The sequence below is a fragment of the Corvus moneduloides genome, chromosome Z (assembly GCF_009650955.1).
Source record: "Corvus moneduloides isolate bCorMon1 chromosome Z, bCorMon1.pri, whole genome shotgun sequence".
NCBI lineage: Eukaryota > Metazoa > Chordata > Aves > Passeriformes > Corvidae > Corvus > Corvus moneduloides.
In genome coordinates this window covers 52,654,247-52,679,971 of record NC_045511.1, presented here as the reverse complement: position 1 = coordinate 52,679,971, position 25,725 = coordinate 52,654,247, and the positions used below count along the sequence as shown (strand labels likewise).

The 25,725-nt window shown below is 35.6% G+C and overlaps 1 protein-coding gene across 2 annotated transcripts in view; it reads left to right on the top strand.

The window, feature by feature from the left end:
• ALDH1A1 (aldehyde dehydrogenase 1 family member A1) overlaps positions 1-23,670 on the top strand; it is a 43,371-nt gene extending 19,701 nt beyond the window's left edge. For both annotated transcript variants that reach the window (XM_032097208.1, XM_032097209.1), the window contains 12 exons: positions 167-271; positions 4,146-4,286; positions 7,309-7,438; positions 8,514-8,575; positions 10,590-10,718; positions 13,153-13,266; positions 14,888-14,990; positions 15,557-15,741; positions 17,228-17,392; positions 19,187-19,344; positions 20,839-20,913; positions 23,068-23,670. In XM_032097208.1, the coding sequence (XP_031953099.1) occupies positions 167-271; positions 4,146-4,286; positions 7,309-7,438; positions 8,514-8,575; positions 10,590-10,718; positions 13,153-13,266; positions 14,888-14,990; positions 15,557-15,741; positions 17,228-17,392; positions 19,187-19,344; positions 20,839-20,913; positions 23,068-23,140 (1,440 nt within the window). In that variant the 3' untranslated portion in view covers positions 23,141-23,670. The remainder of the gene's footprint in view (positions 1-166; positions 272-4,145; positions 4,287-7,308; positions 7,439-8,513; positions 8,576-10,589; positions 10,719-13,152; positions 13,267-14,887; positions 14,991-15,556; positions 15,742-17,227; positions 17,393-19,186; positions 19,345-20,838; positions 20,914-23,067) is intronic.
• The last annotated feature ends 2,055 nt before the right edge of the window (positions 23,671-25,725 follow it).

Genomic DNA, 25,725 nt, shown 5'->3' with positions numbered 1-25,725 from the left:
ACTCATCTCTTTAGAGTAACGTAGAAACAGCTATCCAGTTTTAGTTCAGGCCTCTATCAATCCGGCAGCTCTCAGCTATTAAAGATATGTTTATTCACTAAAACATGTAACAGACAACAGCTATGTATGCATTACTAATATTGTTGCACTCTTTCTTCCCCTGCAGATATTTATAAACAATGAATGGCATGATTCAGTCAGTGGTAAAAAATTTGCAGTCTTTAACCCCGCAACTGAAGAGAAAATCTGTGAGGTTGAAGAAGGTGACAAGGTAGGGTTTTCTTTCTTGAACTTAACTGTAACTTTAATTTCAGTGGATCTTAAAAGCAGGAAAGCAAGCAGCCATTTGTGTGATGTAAAACATCACCTCAGATGTACCTGATTCATCCTGTATACCTTCTTCCACAAATAAAATTCTTAGCCCTTTTTCACTAAGCCATAATATTTTTTTGTAAAGAGACACTGAAAAACTGCTTTACCTTGGGCTCATATGAGAAAAGTTCTGAAGAAATATTTTTGCTGATTTGTTTTACTAATATTATTGATTCTTTTTCTTATCTGTCATGAGTGATATCTAAAAATACAGTTGGTATTTTATTTTTTCTGGTTTTTTTTCTTTACATGTAATATAATCATTTATATAAGGCTTTTCCTTATAGATAAAATAAAGAGAACAAATACTTATAATTTCCCGCAGACTTCGTGAAGATGATCACTAACATCAGCATGTTTAGCTATATGTCTTCTCAGCACTGCCCCCTTCAAATATCTTGTTTTGTGAAAAACATACTGGAACATAGTCCTAAAAATTACACTGAAGCTGAAGGTGGCCTATCAAATAGTCACTAATTCCTCCAAATTTGATCAAATTAAAGCATGTTGAATCAATGAGTGTTCAGCAAAGGACTAAAAAACTTGTGGAAAACTGTAAAGAAATATTTTTAAAAATATATTTATGAGATTCTGTAGTGGAAAGTTTCGGATAGATGACATGTAATCAAAGATATAATGAAAACCTAAGACCTAATCTCGGTATTTTTGTTGCATTATGTGTTTTTCTTACAAACAGGACTTGTCTAGTGCATACGGTTTAAATGTAAGTAAAGGGGTAGTTTTTTAAATAGGATGGGCAATGTTCTTAACAGAATTAAAGTTCTGACCAAAGAAAGGGTTTTTTTATAAATTCTTAGAAAGTAAATACAAGAAGTGAAGGTTTTATTTCCAATTTGCAAGATGACTGCAACTGGAAAGAAAACTGATTTTAATATTACTGGTTTTGTTCTTGTACATATTTATTTAATTTTCTATGCTGCCCTGTCAAAGTTAATCTTGCATCCAAAGGCGAATTTTTTCATTTTTCTCACAAAATGATATATTAATTTTAGTCAAGAAAGATACATATTTAGAATGTTTTGTATAACAAGCTTTTTTTTAAGCTCAGCATAATAATGTTAATTAAACACCTTTTTATCCTGTAGAAATAATGTAAAACTTGTTTGTCTGTATTATAAGTTCACCAAAAGTTTACTGCCAATATAATAAGCACATGCTTTTCCAGAATTATTTATTTACTGTAGAGAAATTCACACTGAAATAAAATTCTCTTTTGAGAAATACATTCAGAATCATCTTCTCATTAAATCTTTGTTACTCTGATCTGTAATTTCATCCTAATAATCTTTGTCTCTAGTGTTGTCTAGCATTTCAGCAATAGTGACCACCAATTTCCCAGAAGGTCATAATGAAGACACATTTTAAACATTTTCTTAGAAAAACATGGCTGAGAAAGTCTGGCTTTTAATTATTTCATATATTTAGCCTGAAGTTTTTCAAAGGTTTTGCTTTTCTTTAATACCAGCTACCTATACATAGTGCTGAGACTCTGATATTTGATCATCTTCAAATTAAATTACTCATAACCTGCAACTGTTCAGTTACCATTTAAAATTTTTGTTGCTTTCTTTCCTTACAAGCTCTCTAACAACTCATTAAATAAAGAGATAATACTATTCAACATACAGGTTTGTTTTCTCTTCAATAATTTTGCAAACTGATGTGTGATGACAACTGCTATTAACTAAATTGCCTAGTGAATTGCACAGATCTAGTAAATGACACAGCCATTATGAACCTAATATGCAAGAGGCTAGACTTCAGATAACGAGCCAAGAGATTTTAGGAACTTAATTTGTGCTTACAATGGGGTTGACAAAGGGCTGTCCACTGCCTTGCAGTGGTATTTTAGAAAACAAGAGGAGGTTGCAAAGCACAGACATATATGTGGGTGGGAATTGTTTTCTTCCAGTTTGATGGTTCTTTCAAACTACATTCCTAATCCTAAAGGCCCCTAGTAATAATAAAGCAGCTCACCAAATTGTCAGCATACATAAAGTAAATGTACTTCTGTAAAAAATCTAAACAGAATCAGAAAGAATTCCTCATACTCACAGTGTAGATTTATGTAATGAAATTAGATTTCATACAGTTGAAGAACAATCTTTTTTTAATTATTTTTCATTCACAGCCCTATATTATTCTTTTATGATTTTTCTTGGTTTTAATTATTTCTGCACTTCTAGTAGAAAGAACACTGGGCAATGTAGTTTTAATTTACATGATTCATATTCATATGACTTTTTTTCCCCTTATCCTTTTCCATTTAAGGCCAAGCCACAGCCCTTGAGTCCTATTGCAAAGATGTAGAAAATTTATTATAGGGGTCACAGGTAGTGATGAGCTGTTTGACAGCATGCTGACAGATTCTGAAGAAAAGCAATTCTTCTTAATTTGGTAGATTTCAGCTACCTGGTGTAGGTGACTGGTCAGTATTAGCCTATAGTAATGTCTATGCTATTCATATAGTTCCTTCCTATCTTCTCCCAAATTTCCTAGAAAAAACTTTTGGAAGTTCTGCGGCCTTCTGCCTAAGAGGTCTGTGCTGGGCTTTCCAAGCCACTAACACACCCCACTCACAGCGTCCTAAAATTAGTTGATGGCTACCAACACCAGTTAAATATTCAAGATCTGGTTCACATTTAAAACAATTGACCTTGGTGTTGACTTAGTTGAATTTGCTGATTTAGTCAACCTTGATAATGATTTCCTTGAAGGAGATTTTAGCAAAGAGCAGCACAAAAAATGTTTGAAAGAAATCCTTTCAATATTGCATGCAAATTTCTCTGGCAAATGTGGCATATAAAGAAACTTCTTTTTTTCTTTTTTTTTTCCTCAGAATTTCTCTTTTCTGATTAAAAACTAGGATAAACCTCCTTTTTATGTCACTGTTTTCATTGGTAAATTTTACAAGAATTATGAAGTGCAGAAGAATTCCAAATACTAAAAGCCTTTTTTCAAGAGACTGTAATTGGTTTTTTTGGATCCTGGAGCACCCTTTGCACAGAATTGTTTCACTGTAGATTTTTCTTCCAAAGTGAAAGCTAAATGATAAATAATAAAATATGCTATAAAAAACATTAATGGACTGAAAAATTAGCTGCATATGCAAAGACAGTGCTTAGACTTTAAAATATTTAGGCTTAGCATTTTAAACCTGGCTTATTTTTAGTTTTTGAAATAATTTTATACATAAATATTTCTTGAAACTTTCAAAAATAAATTTATTGATTTGTCTTCCTTAATAATAAATTTGTGTTCATTTTATGAAGCATCCTAAGGAACATCCTAAGGAGTTTTTCTAACCTGGTCTTCATTACACTGTGAGATACTTTCAGATGATGAGCAATTAAGCATTTAACTTACAGACGTGGCACCTCTTTGTAAATGAATGAGATTAAATTGTATCATCAGTGTAAGTGCTTGGTGTACAGAAAGGGCTTAAAAATCTAAATTTTAAAAATAGAGTTATTTTCTATATTTTTATTTTAGAAGCCTGGAGAACCTATCTGTTTCTCATACAATTTCACATTGCTGATATAGCAAGGGAAGTGTTTGAAAGAAAATAACCCACGTATTTAACATTACTGTTACTAATTTTGATTATATTGGGGTTGTTCCTCTTATTTAAACTTTATGTTAAGCTTATGCTAAACTTTACTTGTTTAACAGCAAAAAAGGATGATGGCAGAACCAATTATTGATGGCAGAACCAATCACAGATTATGTAAGTTTTTTTGTTTTCCCCACAGGCGGATATAGACAAGGCAGTTAAAGCAGCTAGAAAGGCTTTTGAGCTTGGGTCAACCTGGCGTACAATGGACGCTTCAGAGCGAGGAAGGCTCCTGAATAAACTGGCTGACTTAGTGGAAAGAGACCGTCTGATTTTAGCTGTGAGTATGATATGTGAACATAGGGACGAGGAGAAAAGGCCTGATTTTAAAAGAAAGGTGCAAGCAAGTTTAACATGCCTCATCTTTTGAAAGCCAGGCTGTCTCAACACATGGTTTTCTTCTCTCTAGCAAATGGACATCACTAAGCTGGCTTGCACTCGGGTCTATTAACACCCTATATCCACAAAGTAGCTGATTATTTGATTAGCTTTAAAGTGATACTTAAACTATCTACTATCACAGTAATTTGAATTGCTGATTCTTAAGGACACACAAACATAGATCACATGGTTAGTGCTTGTCTAAACCAAAGACTGAATTGAGGCCTAAACTCAAGTCAAAGCCTGAATCAAGGCCTAAACTCAAAGCTTGGCTCAGTGTTTATAGATGATACAAGTCAGAACTGGGAGAAACTTTGAATTTCAGGGCTCTGTAGCTTCTTATCGCTGGTCCTTCATTAACTCCAGCTTGCAACTAGCAATGAGGGATAAAGCTTAACCAGAATCAAAGGGAACAATGGATTATTTTAAGAAGAACAATAACATGAGCGTTGGGGAATGATGTCCTCTCTTAAAGAACTACTGTGTATTGCCTATTTTACCACACTTAACAGAAGACGCATAACTTGTAATGTTCTCACCTACAGATTGTGAACTAAGGCAAGAAAAGACATGTAAAATAGAAATGCACCACCAGTTTGATAAAGGCTGGTATCCTTTCCTCACGGTTTTAAACTCCACATATGGTACTATTATTAAGGTGATTTCTCTGCTACTTCAAGCATATTCTGGAATTAAAATTTAGGTGGGGTAACTGTTTGTGCTGAATATGAATCCTGGTTTTCTGCCAATTGCATAAAAAAATTTAAAGAGAAGGAGGAGTATCCAACATTCAGGATCATCACTCAGACTGATCTAGTTACAGTTTAAAGTATTTAGCCATTCGCCACAAAACACACTGTAGATAAGCTCATAAAATTTAAACCTTCAAATATGTAAAATCTGCAAAGCATCTGCTGCCCATTATATGTCCTTACAACTATAGAAGAGTTTCTCAGCAGAAGCCTTGGGCGAGTGGAACTTACACCCTTTAAAATGCTAGATTTGAGTTGAGAGAGACAAAATTTGAAGAGAGGTATATTTTTAATAGAGAAGTATGCTCTCTTGTCCATTAAATAATTGGATAAGCTGGCATTTATTTCTTTATTGCATTATTTATTTATATTATTTACTGCTTTATTTGCATTACAATTGCAAAGAGGATGAAGATACCATTTTTTTTTCCACAGGAAGGATGACACATTGAATTTGTTTTTGTTCCCATTTGCCATTTTCATAATATGAAAGAATTGCTTTTCTCTGGGGCCCCTCCCAGCTTTCTATTTTACTGACTTTATTTCTATTTCCTACAGCTTAGTCACATTATTAACTATTTCCCTTTTCAGAAAAGGTATGTATGAGTGAAGTGCTTTCCAGACTTTGATGAAGAGAGATTTTCTCCACTCACAGTTTATTCTACCAGTAAAACTAGTACTATAGAGTAACACATGCTCCTGTGCACTAGAAATCAAAATAGATGTCCAAAGCTAATTGCAAAGTTATTTTCCTGTGTTCATGCATTTGACCAGGATGAAAATTATTCCGTTTCAGTGCTTTGTTATGCTTCAGAGGCTCAGCACACCTGTAGATAGGCAACTGAAAAAATAAGTCAAAGCAAGGTACTGAAAGAGCCGCTGAGAATTGTGTTTCTTAGGTTTCAACCTGTTGTGATGCTGAAAGCTAAAGAATTCATAAGTTTGAGGCCAGGGAATAATTTTCTCCCGTGTCCAAACAGAAAAAAAAAAGCACCAGATACATCAGTTTCTTGCTGCTAAGAGCCATGAAGCATTGCTATCTTCTCTCTTTGTTCTGTTCTCTTCCCAAGTATGATATCTGAAATGTGCCCAGTTAACTAAAATTGTGGACTTCACAGGGGAGTTGCTGGTGAAAAACTGTTCTTGAAGATCAGTCTGTTGATCCAACCTGAAATAATAAAGAATGCCAATGTGATTAGATCTTAAAACCACAGTTTAGATCTTAGAACTATAGTTTAGGCTCCCCGTCCTGAATATTGTAACAGGATTGTTCATAAAATTGAAGGTCCTTGATTTCTCTGTTTTGGAAAAGTTGAGAAAAATGTTCTTGAAGTGTCAAAAATATGCTGACACTATTTAAGAACTGCTCATGATCTTTATGTCCCAATAGTAAGGGGCATGGAAATTAGTCCAAACCACACTCCTTAGATTTGGCTGGAAAGCAACCCTATTTAGAGCTGGTGTCTCTGTGGGTGGAACAGAATTGCTCAGCCAAAAAGTTGTATATCTTGAATGAATATTTACAGATCGTTAAAAGTTTATATCTACCTGGCATGGAGTGTCAGGCCATCTGCTGTTGTCTTCAAATAAGACCAGTTAGTTCACTCAATTACTAGTTAGCTAATAAAAGAGAGTCTCTTCTCTATAAGCATTTATTCTTCATACTGAATTTTTCTCACTTAAGAGTCCTAGATGGCTCAGTTCTTTCCTTTGCACATCAAACACTCAAGGTGTATTTAGGGTATTTTATTACAAGATTTGAGTCTTCTTGCTGGTGTTTGAGGAAAACCACGGATTTTATTTGCATCAGTTATTTGCATCAGTTTCCTACCTGATCTCTTGATCTGTGCTTGCAGAATATTTAATATAAACTAGAACTGTGTAATTGATTCATAGGGGAGAGATGTTTTCTGAGTAAATCTTACCATTACAAACATGTCATGATCATGCTATCTGCATAGCTCAATACAAATAAACCATCATGAAAATTTCTCACGTGTAAATTGCTACATTCAGTTTTTCAAAATGTGTCCTTCATAGGGGAATTCATCTAATGCTTGTTCTAAAGCTGAAATCCTCAGAGTTAACTACCAAAAGCTAAATTACAAAGTACAAGCAAAAGAACTGTTATCAGTATTTGATATTTTTTTGAAATGCTGTTGTCTGCAGACAATGGAAACCATTGATGGTGGGAAGCTCTTTTCCATGGCCTACCTAATGGACTTGGGTGCCTGTATCAAAACTTTACGCTACTGTGCAGGCTGGGCTGATAAAATCCATGGACGTACCGTTCCAGTGGGTGAGTAGTTCCGAGATAACAAAATTGGAGAACTGAGGCCAACGCAAGCTGTAGATAACTGCCTTTTATCTAAAAGTTGTGCAACATAGAAAATATCTCAAATGGAAAATATTTTAGAAAAGGTTTAAGATGGGTTATTAAAGATTTATTATAGTTCTCAGTTTAAACATTTAGTGTAGGTCTTCACATTTATTTCTTGTTCTATACACTACTAACAAGAGTTGTTTATGGACCGAAAAAATTAAGCTGCGTGTACATCTAAGAAATGTGGTAAGCTACTTTTGCATAGCATTGTATAGTTTACACAAGACTACAGTAGTGGGACCTGGGTGTCTGGGTATTTAAGCAAAGATTAGCACAAAGCAGTAATATTTATTTCAGTGATTGGATAATCTATTAGGAAGAGTAAGTACTAAGAGATAGGAATGAGGAAAGAGTATTTGCTAAGATTTCATTCCATTCCCTTTCCCATTAAGCAGCTCTAGGAAAACATTGTCTCTCTAGCTACCTTCTCTCAGGAAGGCAAAGAAAAGGATGGTAATAAAGAAGGAATTAAGGGAAAGGTAATAAAGAAGGAGTTAAGGAAAACTAGAGTGATAAATACTTCCAATTTTTTTTCCTCATGTAGACCTCTATGCTAGGTTTAATGGAACACATATTTATTTGAATCAAAGAGAATTTTATATTTAATGGATTTGATTTAAGCTAAGATCTAATATTAAAAAATGTCTGATATGTACGTAGGATTTAAAAGAGAACTTTCTGAAAGAAAAAAAAGGTGATAAAAGAAATGAGGAATGCTTGTTGGTGTGCTGTGCATACCATATTGAGAAGCAGGGTTATCACTGCAAAAAGTCAGTCAGACTGGAAAAATCAAACCTTGGAGCTATGAAGAAAGTAGACATTGAATCCAGATGTATTTTATGGCTTTTTGCATAGTTAAGATTTTGAAAATATCATTTATAAGTAAAATCGTATCCAGTTAAGTTTGGTACCCAACTTTATCATTTTTCTGATCTAACTGTTTCTCACAAATGCTTTGTCTGAATGTCTAATTTTTTTCTTTTTCCCATAGATGGAAACTTTTTTACATTTACAAGACATGAGCCTATTGGTGTTTGTGGCCAAATTATTCCTGTAAGTTGGAACTATTTATGCAAAACACAAATGTTCCTTGTTACAAATGAAAATGGTTTTGAAATTTTACCTCTGCAAGTGCATTTGTGAAACATCCCTAAGCAGAAATTTTCAGGTCCTGAAAGACAGAAACCATCCTGAGTACTGTAATTCTGATTCATCAGTTTGTGATAAGTCAGTTTGGTCCAACCTTGCCCTCTCCTTGCTGTATATGGAGAGAAAATAAATATCAAAAGTTTGACTTATAAAATAATTTGAAAGATGGAATTTTGTTTCATAGAAACTGAAAGAATTAGAAACAAACATATAAGAGAGTGTAATATTACAATCTATAATGTTTAAGCCTATAAGCCTGTAAACAATAAGTTCTTTAAGACCCAGAATATCTGTTCTGCTCCATACAGCATTCAGACAGCTGGATCTTTATGGCTAAGACTCATTCACCATCGCAGTGGTACAAGTTACAATACAAGGAATGTGTCCGATAAAGCTCCTATTTGTCCCATCTAAATTCCCAGTTTTGAAGTCACTCATTTTAGCTGTTGCAAAAGGCCTCCCTGAGTCTGATCACTCAAAACACTAGAGGACCTCAAGTTCTAAATTTATTTGTGAAGTCTGCATAATTTTGGTGGGTGCCTGTAAAAACAGTTGTATGCACTAGGCACTCCTAATCCACCCACCCCCTTGCACATGGCAGTTACGAGCAGCCTCACCTGACCTTCTTGGCAACTCAACAGATTCTGAAAAAGTCATCTTGTCTATAAGGTCTGCGCAGACATGTGGGTCCTGCCTGATGTCTTTAAGTTGATCTTGAACATTTGCTGTATCTTTAGACCACCACATTGATTTGGAGAACATTGCTCAAATATGTTTGTATCCAGTGTCCAGGAGAGCTCGGGAAACTGCTGGTTTAGATCCTCTTGTATGTCAGACACAAGACATTTCAAGTAAAACACTCAGTCAAGATATGCTAAAGAGCTAGAAACACTCGATGTGGCCATTTAAAATAGAATTATCTCCTGGAAATATAAGCAGCCGTTAGTACAAACACTGACCTCCCTTATAAAATGTTAAGTATTTCTGAGTTCATTTTCTCTCTATCAAAATATATAAATAAATATATAAATAAATAAAATATAAACCAAGCTGTAGGTTTCTACAAAAAACAAAACTGTGAGGACTATGTGTATGTTACAAACCACTTTTGATAGCTCACCATTTCCTCTTCCTTTCACTTACTCAGTTCCACTTTAACAATGAATATGCAGAAAACCCTGTAATCCCTCACTTTAAGTTATTTATGCTCCTATTATTTTTGTGGCTGGCATGAGACTGAAAGGAGACAAGGAGAGAAAAAAAGGAGTGTTGCATGTATTTTCCTCCTAGCCTTTCTGACATGATAGGTAACTACCTATCTTTACTGCCTTTTTTCCCATTTCTAATAAGGTGTCTGTTGAGCCGAGGCTCATGGCCTCAATGCTTCCCAAACTATTGTAAATATTCTCAAAAGGGAAAAGTTGTTTTCCCCTGGTCATGTTGTCTCTCACACTGCAGAACATGTGATCCAAAGCAGGCAGCTGCCTTTCAATCTGTCTGAACTGCCCACGACAGACAGATGCCAGCGAAATCTCCAGGGCAGGGGCAGCATTATGTGTTATTACCTTGTCTCCCTTAGAAAAGTTAATTGATGATGGATGTGACCATTTAAGATAGAAAAGCTCCCAACTGCACCTCTAATCCAACAACTCTGTACTGCTTTGTTAAAGGAGTACACCTATTGTCTCTTGAGGTTTTAACTAAAACCCTGAATCCCCTGGGCTTGTATATATACAAAAATCACTGGTCTTTGAATTACATGGCTTGCCAGTTGTTTTTTCAAAACATCTTCATTCTGAAAGGAATTCAACAAAAAGTTCAACCACTCAGTTGACAACTTGCACTATTATAATAGAAAAAGCTGAGGCATTTTGGTGATGTATTAGAAATAGGATACACTTTCTGGTCTGTCTTTCAGTGGAACTTCCCATTGGTTATGTTCATCTGGAAGATTGCTGCTGCCCTTTGTTGTGGAAACACAGTGGTTGTCAAACCAGCAGAACAAACTCCACTCAGTGCCCTTTACATGGGATCCTTAATTAAAGAGGTAAGTCACCAACAACAGAGTTATTTGCTCCTCTCAGAAGTGTAAGAGTATACTGCAGCTGAAATGCCACAAAGGTAATATAAGCCAGGCTCATTGCATGCCTAGCCTTGCACTGTGGAACTTACCTTGCTGTAAACCAGGAAAGCCAAACCAGAGCAAAAGCATGCATATCTTTCACCCCAGCAGACACACACAAAACCCCACAACAACAATTTAGTAAACTTCATTCGTTAACAAATATATTTGTATTACAAAAGCACAGTACCTTTCAAAGTCAAAAGTAAACAAGGAGTCAAGTGCAGAGTACTCGGAGGTGAGTGGCAATGACTTTATTAGCATAGTTATCACAGACAAGAACCTGTTTGTACAGCTTTGCTTTTTTTTTTCCAACTGAACAAAGTTTTCATCCACCTGAGTTTATTAACAAGGAGCTGTAAAATCAAACTGGTGACTGCTGCCAAACCTGTGAACTCTCTTCACACAGTAACTGCAAGAAGGCACTCTGTACTCCTGAACAAGGAGTGTGCCAGTTTCTTCAGAAAGTTAGTATCTTCAAAGCTAACTATTATGCCCAGTTGAGAAAACACCCAAAGACAACAGTAAAATAGTTTCGATTTCTTCCCAATAAAATCAACAAATGTATTCTAAGATGTTTCAAAAGTTGGCAAAGATGTCAATAATCGCCAGTGCAGTAACCTTGCAGAGCTCTAGTGGAAATGACTAGGCACATTTTATTATTCTGCTTCAAAACAGCGGTTCACCAGAGTATACTGACTGGTTGTGAGTTAATATTACACAGAAACTAAACAATTATCAGGGTGGAACCAAGACTTGCTGTTATTGCATCACATAGTAAATGTTATTAGATAATACTGGGGAGGAGTAATAGCTTTAAAAAATATCAGAGAAACCTTCTCTATTAATTTTTAACAGTAAGTATCAGAAAGTGTATTTCTCTGAAAAAAGTAACTTCACAGAGAACGTAATCAATTCTGCTGTGATCTAATGAAATATCCATTCTAATGTTCTGATTTCCTAAAAGGAAAGCTCATAAGTGGGAACATGATCAGTATCCAGAATATCCAAAAAATGTTGGAGCCCAAATCCCTGCCAGTGATTACTTCAATAGCTGCTTTAGACTTGTGAAAATATCTGAAGGTCTAATTCAACTTTCTAGTTCCCAAGTGTCCACATTCAAAGAAAAAAAAAATATATATAGTCACTTTTGGTAACTTTCACTATCCTTCTTTATAGCACTCACAAGGCTCCCTTGCTAATATATAAAGAGCTCCTAAAACAAACACAGAAATTAAATGTTCAAAGTGAGACTTTTCTGTACAAATTAAGTGTGTAACACAATGCTAAGCAAATGGAAAGAACCTCATTGTCTCATCAATTTCAGGGTAAATATTTATCTGGAAAATTAAATGAGCTTAACAAGGATTGACAGACTATATCTGAGCATGAAACTGTAAAGAATAAAAGTTGCTTGAATAAAAGTAACAACCTGATATATAAAATGCAGGACATGAGTTATAGCAGCTCTAACTTACCACCTAAAATTCACCATTTTCCAAACAAAAGTGGAACTTTTGCATGTAATTCCAAAGTCCTATTTAATGCTATAAAGAAACTTATTAAAGTGATAATGCAGGATATGAATCTTTTTGGTATTTTAATTCTATGTTGTTCTGAAAGTGCCATTGAGATTTCACAGCTGCTTCACAAACCAACAAAAATTCCATCTACTCTTTACATATCCTTGAGTTTGCCTGACAACCTGCTGGAAGAAAATAGCTTATTTTGCTGTGAATGGAACATATCTAATACAGGATTTATGAGAAGAAATACTTTTGTTTTGAGCCATAAAAAAAGCTTATTTGCATAAAAAATGTGCAAGATATTAAAACTGCGCATGTGTCAGCCAGCTTTTTCTCACTTGGTAGCTGACATGCCTCTTTTTTGCTGTAAACTTTCAACCTACATCCAGAGTTCCATGGTTTTTCTTAATAAAATTTCAGTCAGCGGATCATTAATTAAATTCCATCTAGCATGGTTATTAATATGCTCAAGCCAGCAAGTATATATGTTGATCCAAACAGCTTTAATGAAGCAGATATGAAAGTAAGCAATGTTTTTTTATACATCTGAGTGAGAAAATAAATAAAAATATTTCTTTGGAAATGTACTCACAAAGAACTAAAGTAATATGTTCTTTAAAAAAAAAAAAAGAGGTAGTTCAATAACCTAAAAGACAGGTGAAAGAAAGTGTAAATCACGTGAGAATGAAATCTTTTGGGCCTCTAGGGCTGAGAATAAGTGTATGGCTGAGAAAAGGTGACCAGAGAACTGAAAACAGAAGTAAGACTGTGTGACACATGTTCGTCTAGTTATTATCCTTCCTCAAATTTATGCATTCCTTCTTCCAATTCAGGCAGGATTTCCACCTGGAGTTGTGAACGTTGTTCCAGGCTTTGGACCCACTGCTGGAGCAGCAATTTCTCACCACATGGATATAGATAAAGTAGCTTTCACAGGCTCCACAGAGGTACTATAATGAATGCAAGAGAATATAAGCAGGAAATGTCCCCCTCTGATTCCCAGCAATGATTTAATGTCTAACTTATTCTATGTAATTATTTTAACTCTCTTCTTTCTTATGGCTGTGGGTGTGTTAAACAAAGTCTGTTTAATGATTTGTTGGTTATCATTAACTTTAAACATATTTAAACAATGTTTGTATTGCTGGAAAGCCCTTCAAACAAAGACAGTCCATGAGATACAGTAGGTTCTAGTATACCAAGGCTATTTTAAGTCTTACTCATTCAAACCAAAACTTTTTCGTAACATAGTTTACATCTTTTCTTAAGAAGTTCTGTTATTTTTAAGTTTAATAACAACAGGATGGCAGGAAGGTACCTAAGAAATCTCATTCTTTGATCTGCACATGCTTAGGTGAGGTGACAGCTTTTGGGTATTACAGTGATACTTAGGACCATCTGGGTGGTCTTAGAAGAGTGTTTGAATATGTATTTGTTTAAAAGGAAGGTCACTTTTAATTTTCCCTCACTGTCACTCTGAAGAACTGGGAGCACTATAAATGAAGATTTCTCTTTGCAGGCTATATATAGAATTAAGGATTAGCAATATCCTTGATATAGCTCTTTATATTGTCTGACTGCATGCATGCTAAGTGGAAAAGCTGCCATCTGGTCTTTTAACTTCTTGGATGTAAACTGCAAAGATAAATATCATTGCCTTATGTCAGGGATCAGTACACACTGAATGCAAGAGCTGTGTTTTCTCTCAGAAACCTTCAGCTCTACAGTAATGGGAAAAGAAAACAACCCAAAACCCCGACATCTGAGAAATATCCCACAGATGTTACCAATAGACAGTGACAACTACTGTTCCCAGTGCCCAGTGACCCACCAAAGGCAGATGGACCAGAGGGTGCATTCATAGAGTTTGGTGACAGTTCTCTTCTAGCAGTATAATTTAGCAAAGAGAAATGGTGACAGGAAGGCTGATAGAGGGAAGAAGTTTCCCTGATGGTTGCTACGCACAGGCAGTTACAGACAAAAGCCATGAGAGCTGCAAGCAGACTTTTCCTTCACAGTTTTTCCAGGGCAATTCATAATAAGTAGTTCCTTTAATTATGTCACCAGTAGATAAAAACAGGGTAGGGGTTCTACCTTGCAGTGTCCATTTCCTCCTCTTCATTCATCTAAGGGAGAAATTGAAATAAGGAAGAGTGTCCATGCAGCCAATGTAGATTGTATCATAAACTTTGTGCATTAAAGCACTTTCTCACACATAAAACAGAGGAATTTTAACCTAATGGGAGTAACTGGTGGAGCAGCAACCTGTGCCTGCTATAGATTACAGATACATGCAAGAAGAGTGGTGGTAACCAAAAAAGCACCATGTATCTTTGGCAGTTGAATGGGTACAGGGAGAAACTCTTCTAGAAAACATTTCTGGGTCATAGGGTACAAGTGCCCTGCACCCTGACTCCTTTCATTTGTTTTATTTTAACTTATATTTCATTTTATTACTGGGATTATAGACACCTCTGAACTGATTTGCACTTTTGAGGAAATCAGAAAAGTATTATAGAGGTCATTAAAAACTTTTTGACATGAGGCTGTCCTCTCCCTTACTTTTAGGTTGGCAAGTTGATTAAAGAAGCAGCAGGGAAGAGCAACTTGAAGAGAGTTACCTTGGAACTTGGAGGAAAAAGTCCTAACATTATATTCGCAGATGCAGACTGTTAGTAGCAACCTTATTATATAAACTACTACTACTGATAATCCAATGCTCTTTTTCTTTTCTTATCAGTAAATGATTTGAACCTTTTCAATAAAGGAATAATTTTTAATGTTTTCTGGTCATGCCATAATTTAAGTTAGATTGCCACCAAAACCAATGGCTCCTAAGTAGATGTGGACCTCTGACAACCTGTTCATTCTTAATGTAATTTATGATCATCCTAATGAAACAAGAATGCAGAACGAAAAGTGGATAGATGGATCTTATACAGGTTTATTAAATTTCTGCCTGAATATTCTGCTTGGCACTCCTGACAGGGCAAATAATGTTAAATCTAAATTTCCCGTAGAACACCTAAATGTGTGTTCAGCTTGGTGTACCATGATGCTCTAGATAAGGGTAGTTTGGACATGAGTAAATGGTTGTATATCTGTCTTTAAAGGGCCATTAAAAAAAAAAAAAAAAGGTACTACAAAGGGAAATTAGATGGGTAACAAAGGTTAGTAAAGATTTTATGATGTGACAATTCAGGTTTAGGATCTGATGAACCCCGCATTTCTTTGCAGTGGACGCTGCTGTGGAATTTGCCCATATTGGTCTGTTCTATCACCAGGGACAGTGTTGTATAGCAGGATCTAGGATTTTTGTGGAAGAGCCTATTTATGATGAGTTTGTGCGTCGGAGTATTGAAAGAGCAAAGAAGTACACTCTTGGGAATCCTTTAATGCCTGGTGTACAGCAAGGCCCTCAAGTGAGTAATGTTACATGTTTCCAGCATAATTCTGTCATGACATCACAATTTAATATATTTCTAAACCTACAGTTGCAGTAGGTTTCAAAGCTAAGAACAGTTTTCTGGTGGTTAGTCTGGAGTACAATTGTTTGTGCCAACATCATTGGCCTAAGGTGTCTTTCTCTTTTCTAGTTCTTTTTATTATTGAAGTGGAAAAATTGTAATAAATTCAAATGCTTTGAGAAAGTTCCTATACAACAGCTGTAAAAGTGCAAGTACAATCACCCGTATCATGTTAGCTTGCTAACTTTACATTCAGATAGTGCCACTGCAACTGCCTATCTTAAAAAAATGAGAGTTTCAATATCTTTTCCCCTTTTTCAAGGCGCTAGACTTTCATTATGCTGCTCTCAGTTTTAGAATACTACACAATTAAAATGCAAGAGTTTGGGTTTTTTCCCTGCTTTTGTTAAAAGATTATGCCAACAGCATTCCCATCAAATGAATGTTAAAATGAAGCATTTAGAGGTATAGCTACCACAAATCTGTGAATTCAATGGAGCACTTCAGAGCACTGTTACAATAGTTCTCATCCAGTCTTTTTCCCATACCATCTTATACTGCAGGATATGGAATAAAAGCACTGTAGTAGAAACAAATAAAAAGCAGGAGACAAAATCACTCCCATGCATTTGATAGAGTAATGTGTTCCTTATTGGTTATCACAGTATTTTTGTGTAATAAAAGACACCCAGTAAATTGGAAAAAATGCACTCCAAGCCACAGAAGATTTGGGCAATTTGAAAATAATTTTTGGACATCCTGGAACATGTTTTGATACAAGATAATAAATTCAGCTGAATAAATTTAAAAGACAAAGGGCAGAAAGATTCAGAAAAGTAAACTCCAGGCGTCTGGTGTACAGCTAATAGAAAATTAACAGAAATTCTCTCTCATGTTATTGTGGCTTTTTTTCATGAGTTTGAATTTCATGCTAACAATTTAAAAGAGAGAAGTAAATACATTTCTACTAAAAAAATAAGGATGTTAAACATGTGAAGAAGCAATAATGAAAATATTTGGTTGAGCATAAAGACTCTTTTCTCCTCTAGTCTCATGATTTGCCTTTTTTGACTTATTTTTTCTCCTTAGCAAGCTTTAGCCAACACTTAACTATTTTACAGATTAGCAAAGTTACTCCTTTTAGAACTGGTATGACCCCATTTAAAGGAAAATTGTGATCACGGGATGTAGCTGCATTTCTTTTGTGGTAATTATGTGAAAAATCTCTCTTTGTCCTCAAATCCCTTGTTATGTTTTGAATAATTCTTTCTAGAGACAAAAAATGATAGCCTGTATCAGCTCTGTTCACTGTGGTCTATTGCCACAGAGAAAAAGCCATATTTTGCTCCACCTCAAAGGGCTACAGGTTTAAGTTAACTGCTAGAAGATCAACGGCTGTCAGTGTGTGTTGTTTTCATCCTTGAAATATCTTTCCATTTAGATTGATAAGGAGCAGTTTGAAAAAATACTGGATCTAATAGAGAGTGGCAAAAAAGAAGGAGCCAAACTGGAATGTGGAGGAGGTCCATGGGGAGACAAGGGTTACTTCATCCAGCCCACAGTTTTTTCTAATGTCACAGATGATATGCGCATCGCCAAAGAAGAGGTAAATAAATTTTCAGTGGTCTCTTCTCTCACTGAAAGTCGTCTCTTTAAATGTCTGTACAAAATATCCAGTTAGAAGGTCAAGTGACTATATGAAAATTCTCTCAGTAAACCTGTTGTTCCATCCTGGTGGTGTTTAAAGGGCTTTTATTGGTTTCTGGTGCCCATTTCACCAGCTTGCTCAAGGAGGGAGCGGATTATGAGGCTGCCCTGCCAACAAAGGCTTCTGCAGTAGATAAATACTGAGGTTTGGATTGTTTTCATTGCTCCATACTGTCCATGTCTCTGATATAAAAGTCACAATGACCTGTAACAGAGATGCAAACCTTGGAGGCACAACTTGTGAACACTTTGCACTGCCTAAGGAACCACTTACTTGGTGCTTGTATGCACCAGGCAGCTATTTTGCAATATGAGAAACTAGCTGGATTGTGCTTCCAGAGGCCTTTTGTTTGTGGCAGTTCTTTTTGCCTCGTGGGGTTTTTTTACTTACATCAGTTTGCAGATTTGTCTACACATCATTGCAGAATCTGCTACTGTTCCAACTAAGAAGACTGTGCTAGGGTATCAGTGATTGTCTGCAAGGAAACAGAGACACTTAGGAGTGCTGAGCTGCCATGTCAGCTAGTTCTCTGAACAAAGACTCAAAGTCCAGTCATGACCTCTTCACTGTGTTTCTTTTTTTACGTTCATCTTAATTAATATCTGCTGCAATTGGTGTCCATTATACTTCTTCATACTAGAAAGCTAATGTGGTCTGCTAAACATACTTACTACATCCAGCAAGAGTCAACAGCCTGAGTTAAAATGAACATCACAGCATTTAGAATTAGTTGTGACAGGGAGAGAGCTGTAAAACATGATAGAGATGAATGAGACAGAATTTGGATTGTTTCCACCATTGTATGAGTCTAGTAGAAAACAGCACAGAGTTATGATTTTTTCACAGTTCTATTAGTTACACTTTGGTCAGCAGTATAAGAACTGCTTCTCACATTATTTTAAGTGTAATGAACAATGAAGCCCCAGATAGCCAAGACAGTTTAAAGAATGTAAAAGTTTTGAAGCTCACGGCTTGAACAGCATGGAAATGTTAAGTGGTTTTCTGATCTATATAAATCCTTGCAACTCCATTTATAAACCAGCAGTAAAAATTCAGTCAAGTAGAAAGCTCACAATCTATGGAAATAGAATTAGTTAGATGTTGTAATGCGCCCCCAGCCTGCACAGTCTTGGTATTGAGGGATAGGCATGGGCACCTCTGGCTGAGAACACTGGACAATGGTAGCAGGAAAGCCAAACCTGAGGGACTATTCCCTTACCTGACACCCATATGAAAAACAGAATTAGTTGTTTCACCTGATGCAGTTGTGCAGCTACCTGCAGGCATAAAAGTCTAATAGAAAATTTAGGTGATGGAAAAACCGAATGTCTTTCCTGACTTTAAAAATGGAGCTTGTCCAGAAAACACGAGTTTGTTGGTAACCAGTATAGATAGGTAGCACGCTGTGACATCATGTTAACTACATTTATGGTGTGTGCCTTCTAATTGCTATTTATTTGTTTTCATTATTTATTGATTTTTTATTAATTATTTACAATAGACTTCCTCAACGTGCTTCATATTATAAAAATCTTTATGTGAATTTATAGTATTTTTTAGAACTTTATTCGCTCTTGGCTGAATGGATTCGGGAATAAGGCCATCTGACAGAAATAAACTTAAAATATTTAAATTACTTCAAATAGTAAGTTATTCTAATTCACTTCATATGTTTGCATGTGTTTAATACAGATATTTGGACCTGTTCAACAAATCATGAAGTTTAAAACCATAGACGAAGTTATCAAGAGGGCAAATAATACTACCTATGGCTTAGCAGCAGCAGTTTTTACCAAAGACATTGATAAAGCACTGACATTTGCAACTGCTCTTCAGGCTGGAACAGTATGGTAAGTAATGTTTTTTTTAAATTCTTCCTTTAGATCTGCAGATGTCAATGGCACTAATTGGAAGACACAGTCACAGTATTTTGGGTGGTGTTTTTAAAATGTTCGTTCCTTGTCATCTTTATAGAGGTCTCTTCTGTTTATCTTTCCTGCATGTTTCCCTATTTAATGTGTTACTAAATAATTACTTCTTGTAAGTCTTCACACAATTTTCCCATAAACTTTGTCTAAAAACAGGAAATTTACTTGCTAAAAAGAAAAGGAAACAAAAGATAATATGGTGAGAGTGCCCTTTTCTTTTACTTCAGGATCTGGGGATAGCCCAATACATAATTTATGAGATTAGTTTTGGTGTTTTGTAAAGACATTAATTACCCGAAGTTCAGTGGCCCTTAGCCTGGGCAGTACACCCATCTGTAATGGGAAAGATTGATTAAATGTGATTGAATAAAGAAAGGAAATACAAGCTGGGAGAATGACTGCAAGGCAACTCTTTCCAGCAATGGAAAAGAAGAGGCAACCTACATGGAACTGAAAAAGAAAAAGCTAAGAGATGAAAGAGTGAAAGCTTGGAGGCATAGCGGGGTCTAATGACTATCACTGACAAAGACCTGCATTTCCCTACAGTTATTTCAATGCATCAGAAGGAGAACAACCAATTTTACTTGAACACAAAACCTGTGTCCAATTTACATTTTATCTGAAAGCACTCACAACCAGCACAAATTCCTGCCCAGGTCCTGTGATCAAAGAACATATGCTTTCTAAAAACAAGTTAGCTGTCTTGACTTAGGAGTTGGTATTCTTTATATGGAAGAAAGTTTAGAAGTGGAATATTTGGGATTTGCTCTTATATGATTGGTGGTCTAGGAATCCTTAACTATGAAGAGAATCTCTGCTGTTGAAACCAGTAGACTAGCAGGAGGATAGATTATAAGATAAGAAAACAGAGAATATTTGATTTGACAAGGTTGAAAGACAAAAAGAGCTTCTCCGCTAGGAAGCGGGGTGCACATTCTGCCAATATTATCCATACCTAAAAATTTGCCTGTGAAATTCCTTTCTTACTCATTATTGTGTCTTTGTTCTCAACCACAATACAGAATAAGGTTTAACTGAATAGAACCAAACAAAATTTCCTAAATATGTAATGAAGCTGTCCTGAGTTTATCTATCAGAAATGTACCTACAGAACATTTAGCTGTGGATAATCTTTTGTGGGAGAGCTTGTGTACGAGTTAGGAATTCTATTGCAACTATCAGAGAAAGATATGACTGTCTCTCTGCTTGAAGACCCTTGCTGAGTGTTAGTAACCTGGTAATAACTGTAGTTGCTTTTGATGCTTCATTTTCCTGAACTTCAAACTACATATATTTTTGCAAATACTTTACTCAGATACCATTTGTAGGCTTTTTAGAGGTGACAGAAAACCACTGATTTTTCAGAGGTTAAAAAATTGTTTCACACCGTCAAAAGTAATTTTCCTGTTCTTCCAGGGTTAATTGCTACAGTGCATTGTCTGCTCAGTGTCCCTTTGGAGGTTTTAAGATGTCAGGAAATGGACGAGAAATGTAAGTAAATATTTTTAAAATAGTAGATTCACAGGAAATTCAAAATGAAATTCCAAGCCCTGACTTTAAATATGCATAACTAGAATATCCAGTTTTAGATTTTGTGAAATTAGTCTTTAGAGTGCTTAGAGGCATCATGTTGTCAGAGGCAATGTCAACCAAAAATTCCTCTCCAAAATAAATAAGAAAATTGCTTAGATGCACACTTTTTCAATCTGAGCAGTTTGCAGTCTACTGTGGTTGCAGTATATTCGTAAGCAAAACTGACCATTGTGTTTATGGTTTACAGTTTTTGCATATATAGATAAACTGTCATTTTCATGAAGATAAATCTGTGGGTAGTTTGTGAAACCCCCTTTAAATGTTAGGTTTGAAAGCACAAGACTTTTCAAAATCCTTCATTCAAGCAAGATTTAAGCAAGTTTAAAAGTTTGTGAAACCAATGATTTTACAGTGTGTGCCAGCTAGGTCAAAAGTTATGATGAAAATAATCCTCTGTAGTCTTCGGACCTTTGTTTTTTCCCAAACTAGAAGCAGAGTAGCATGCAAATGTTATAAACTAATCAAAAGTCTTCAAACTTCTAAGTTTTAATCCAGTTTCCCTTGAATCATATCCTGTCTTACTTGTATTCATTCTTAGTTTAAAATGTCGTATATATGAGAACAAACTATTTTTAAAGAAATTAATAAAAATTAGTACATGTAAGCTTTCTTTTTTATTAAGACAAATACATGACACTTCTACTGGACAATGGAAGTGATTAAAAAATTTATGTGAAAGTGAGGAGCTTCAGAGCTTCTTTTCATGTAGTTTTTTCAGAGTTAAAGACTAGTGTTTTTATACTTGCTCATCACTGGAGACAATCTGCTTCTGATGGCAAAGCTCCCACTGACTTCAAAGGAAACAGTCAAGCCAATGCTGAGAGCTTTAGAAAACTGGAAGTTGAAACCTCTCAATAATTTAGGCCATTATAATCCAAGACGGCTTTGCCTTTGCTGGATGCCAAAAATTGGGAGATAATCAATTCTGAATCACAGCCTTTTTCAGAAATATTTTTTTGTTATATTTGCTGGAAATAACAGACACTCAAAAATGTTCTCTATAACAATACATTTTGAAGGAGTTAAGCTTTTGTGCTAAGAAAGTTTTCTGGTTCACAGTCACAATTATCAGACGAATAAAAATATTCCCACTAAAGGACAAGGAAAGAATCATCACCAGATAGATGTCTGTCATGAGAAAATTTGCAAATATTGTACAAACATTTTTAGGAGATGTGGAAATATGTGAAAGACCTGCACTGAAAAAATTAGGATGTTGGTCTGTTAAGCCACTGACTTCCTTGAACCCCAGAATAAAATGCTCTGCATAATTCTTGGAGTGATAATACCATTATGAATTAAACTACCAACTGTCATATACTAACGAAATGCCTCTCCAAAAATGAAGGGAATCAGTAAACATTCTCACCCAGCAAAAGTGTTCTGAGCACAGACTTCTCCTTTGCTTATGTATCTCTTTAATGAGACAGCAGTAAGAACTGTGTAACATTATACTGTAGTAAACGCTTGTTCCATAGAGCAATCAGTTTTGTCTTATGTAGTTTGACTGCATTGGATATCAAATATTTAGGAATACAAACAAGCTTCATCTCGTCACTGAAATAATACAGGTGAAACAATGCTCGTAACATATCAAAGATTTCAACTCTTTTTCACTGTCTGGGAATTTTCATCATGGAATAATTTTGTCCCCCCCTTTACTTGAGGTGAAGTGTCTGTTCTTTGACTCTAGAGAAAACTCTAGACATCAGAAGAAGATCTATATAAATAACTTGCTGAACATGCTTGTGAAGATCTAGCATGTTCTTGATCTGCTGTACAGAAATGCAGTTTAGAAATGCTCTAAATTAAACACCACTCTTTTGCACAGAAATAAAATTACTCTCTGTCCCATTTTTCTCAGGAGACTGTTGCTGTAGCTTTTCAGAAGGTTTCCAGCATCACTCTAGCTGCACAGCTGTCTTCCAAATATGTCCAGTGTACTTGTTACATATCTGGCCAATTGCACAGTACCACTGAAAATCCCATCCAGAACAAAACTCATATAAAAAGCATTAGCATAACTATTGCTCTTGGTTCTCTTTTATCTAGGGGAGAATATGGACTTCATGAATACACAGAAGTAAAGACTGTCACAATCAAAATCCCTCAAAAGAACTCATAATGCTGTTTGAAATGCAGAATTTAACACCTTCGAATGAATCTGAAAAGGCTATCTGAATTCTTAAGTGTTTAGTTTTCCAAGTGATTCATTAACCTGTCTGCTTTCTGGCTGTGTAAGAGGTACCTTCTATCATTAACAATATAAGGAATAGCATAGGAAAAGTTAATGTGATTAATTATGAAAAGAAATCTTTAATGTCTGGTTCACAGCTAACTCATTTTAAAATTCATGTTCAAAAATATCTACTCTTGTTTGCAGTTGTAGTTCTCTGTAGTTCTATGAAAATTTTCCTTTTTCAGTATATTCTACAAGTACAGTTTGAATTTATGGGCTCTTGTCAGTGTTAGATGGCAAGTTCTCCTTGCATTTTCTTTGTGGCCTTAAAAAAAGCACTTATGAGTAGTTAGCTGATACTCTTCTCTATGTTTCTCTAGATATATTTCTTAGACTATTAAAGTTCTTCATCATGCTACCTGAATGTAATCTGTACAAAATTTTAAAATATTAAAATTCACCTTCAAAAGCTAGAACTTCTCCCTTCATTAGTCTTTTCTATTACACTGGTTAACCACTGGCCAATACGTAGCACAGGAGCACCACGAGTGTGTTCAGGACACCAGACGTAAACTACATCTGCTATATGGAGGCTAAAGTCCCCAGTATTTTGCCAGTATTTCTAACTGGAAAAGCATGAACACACAGAACAATAGACAATTCGCAAAGAGCCAGCACTTGGCTTTGCAGTGGTGTGTGCATAACAAATCTTCACAGACATATGAACAAGAAATAGTGAAGAGAAAGGAGGGGAGAGGAGAGGAGGGGCAATAGGAGAATTTGCACAGTATTGAAAGGAAAGAGGGTTCTGTTTGTTTGGATACACTGGACACTTTTTAATTATTTTTATTTTTAATAATACAGCTAAAACAAAATACAGGTCAGACTTCTACCTTATTAGTCTAAGGATGCCTTTTTCCATGAAGAACTGGGCATAAAATTTGTGGCATAGGTATTTTTCTCCACAGCCCCTACATTATCTATTCTCGAAAGGTATCCATTCCAAATCCCATATTTGTGCCTCTAAAATAACTTCATTAGACATAATTTTCAAACAAATTGAATTCTGGTTCCAAATAAGAAACAGAAGACTAATAGAAGAAGGAAAAGAAGGAAGAATGAATCAAAAGTAAGAGTGTACTGTGAAATAATTAGCAGAGATTTTTCTGCAGAGGATAGTAGACAGAAGAAAGCAGAGAAATAAAAATGAATGCCAAATAAAGGCAAAAGAAAAAAAATCTTAAAAAATAAGCTGCAGATAAGAAAAGAATGGCAAAACTATCTGGAAGTCTTTAAAAGTGGAAATGAAGACAGTGTTAGTGAAAACATAGATACAATGAAGGATTTTATATTTTAAAAGAAATTAAAAGCAATTTGTAGAGTTGGTGTGGGTCTTCAAAAATCTCTACCATCCGAATTCCACTTTTGCGTTCAAGAGTAGAAGACTCAAAGCAGGACAAATAAGCCAAATTACATTAAGCCTACATTTACATTTTGTATTCAATCAGGAGGGCAATTCTGATATTGTATTCCTGGTCTTCCCCACGTGCCTTCTTCACCTGGAAGAAGGATAAAAAGGGAGCAAAGTGGGGTTCCTCTTTGGTGACATTAAGCAAGAAGGCTCACACATGGCGTGTTTCTGGTATGGTCCAAACAGTGCAACCATTCAGGTCTTAGAAGCAGACTAAGGCTAGTCTGAAGCAACTCCCCTCTGGACGTGTGCTATGCAGGCAGTTGGTTCCCTTCTCCTCACTGTGTCCTTTGGCAGCACAGGACTGCAAATCCAGTCATACCCATGGTGCCTGCAACTGCAAGCCCAAAGAATGACTTTGAAATACAGCACAAGGAAAGGGAAAACACTGTATAATACGGGGGTAAAGGAGAAGGACCAACTCGACCCTTGAATGCATATATGTATTTTCTCCTTATAATGTCTGAAATATTTTAATACTGTTCCCAACAATATTGTAAATATATATTTTAGTTCTTGTTTGACAGTCTTGATGGGTAAAAGAAAGCTGGCAATGGTGTTGTTCTGTCAATTTTAATTTTTCAATGTGATCAAAATGTAACATTGAGTAGTGACTTCAAGTTCTCATATTTCAAATGCCTTGAGTCAGAGAAGTGCTTTCATGTGTATATTACATTTTGGGTGGGGGGTGGGCAAGGGAGGAGAAAGAGAGAGAGAGAAAGGGAGAGAGGCAAAGTCTGTAGGTCAGCTGAGGTTAAACACCCAAAGTTTTCATCAGAGACATGTACAGGTTTGGATCGATTTGACGACACACAGAAGTTGTTCCCATGAGATGCCAGTGTAAAGAGATACATCCTTTGGCATCTAGTAAGTTTAAGAAATTCAATATGTGTGTGTTTCTCTTAAACACTTGGCTTATGTCTGAAAGAGGAAAACAAAGGCTCAATAAATTTCGTAGTCCCGTTTGATTTACATGAGCATGTTAGATCACACTGCATGACAATGTCCAAGCCAGAAGAAAAGAATAATATTGTCCCATTTGTTCCTCAACTGCCAGTTT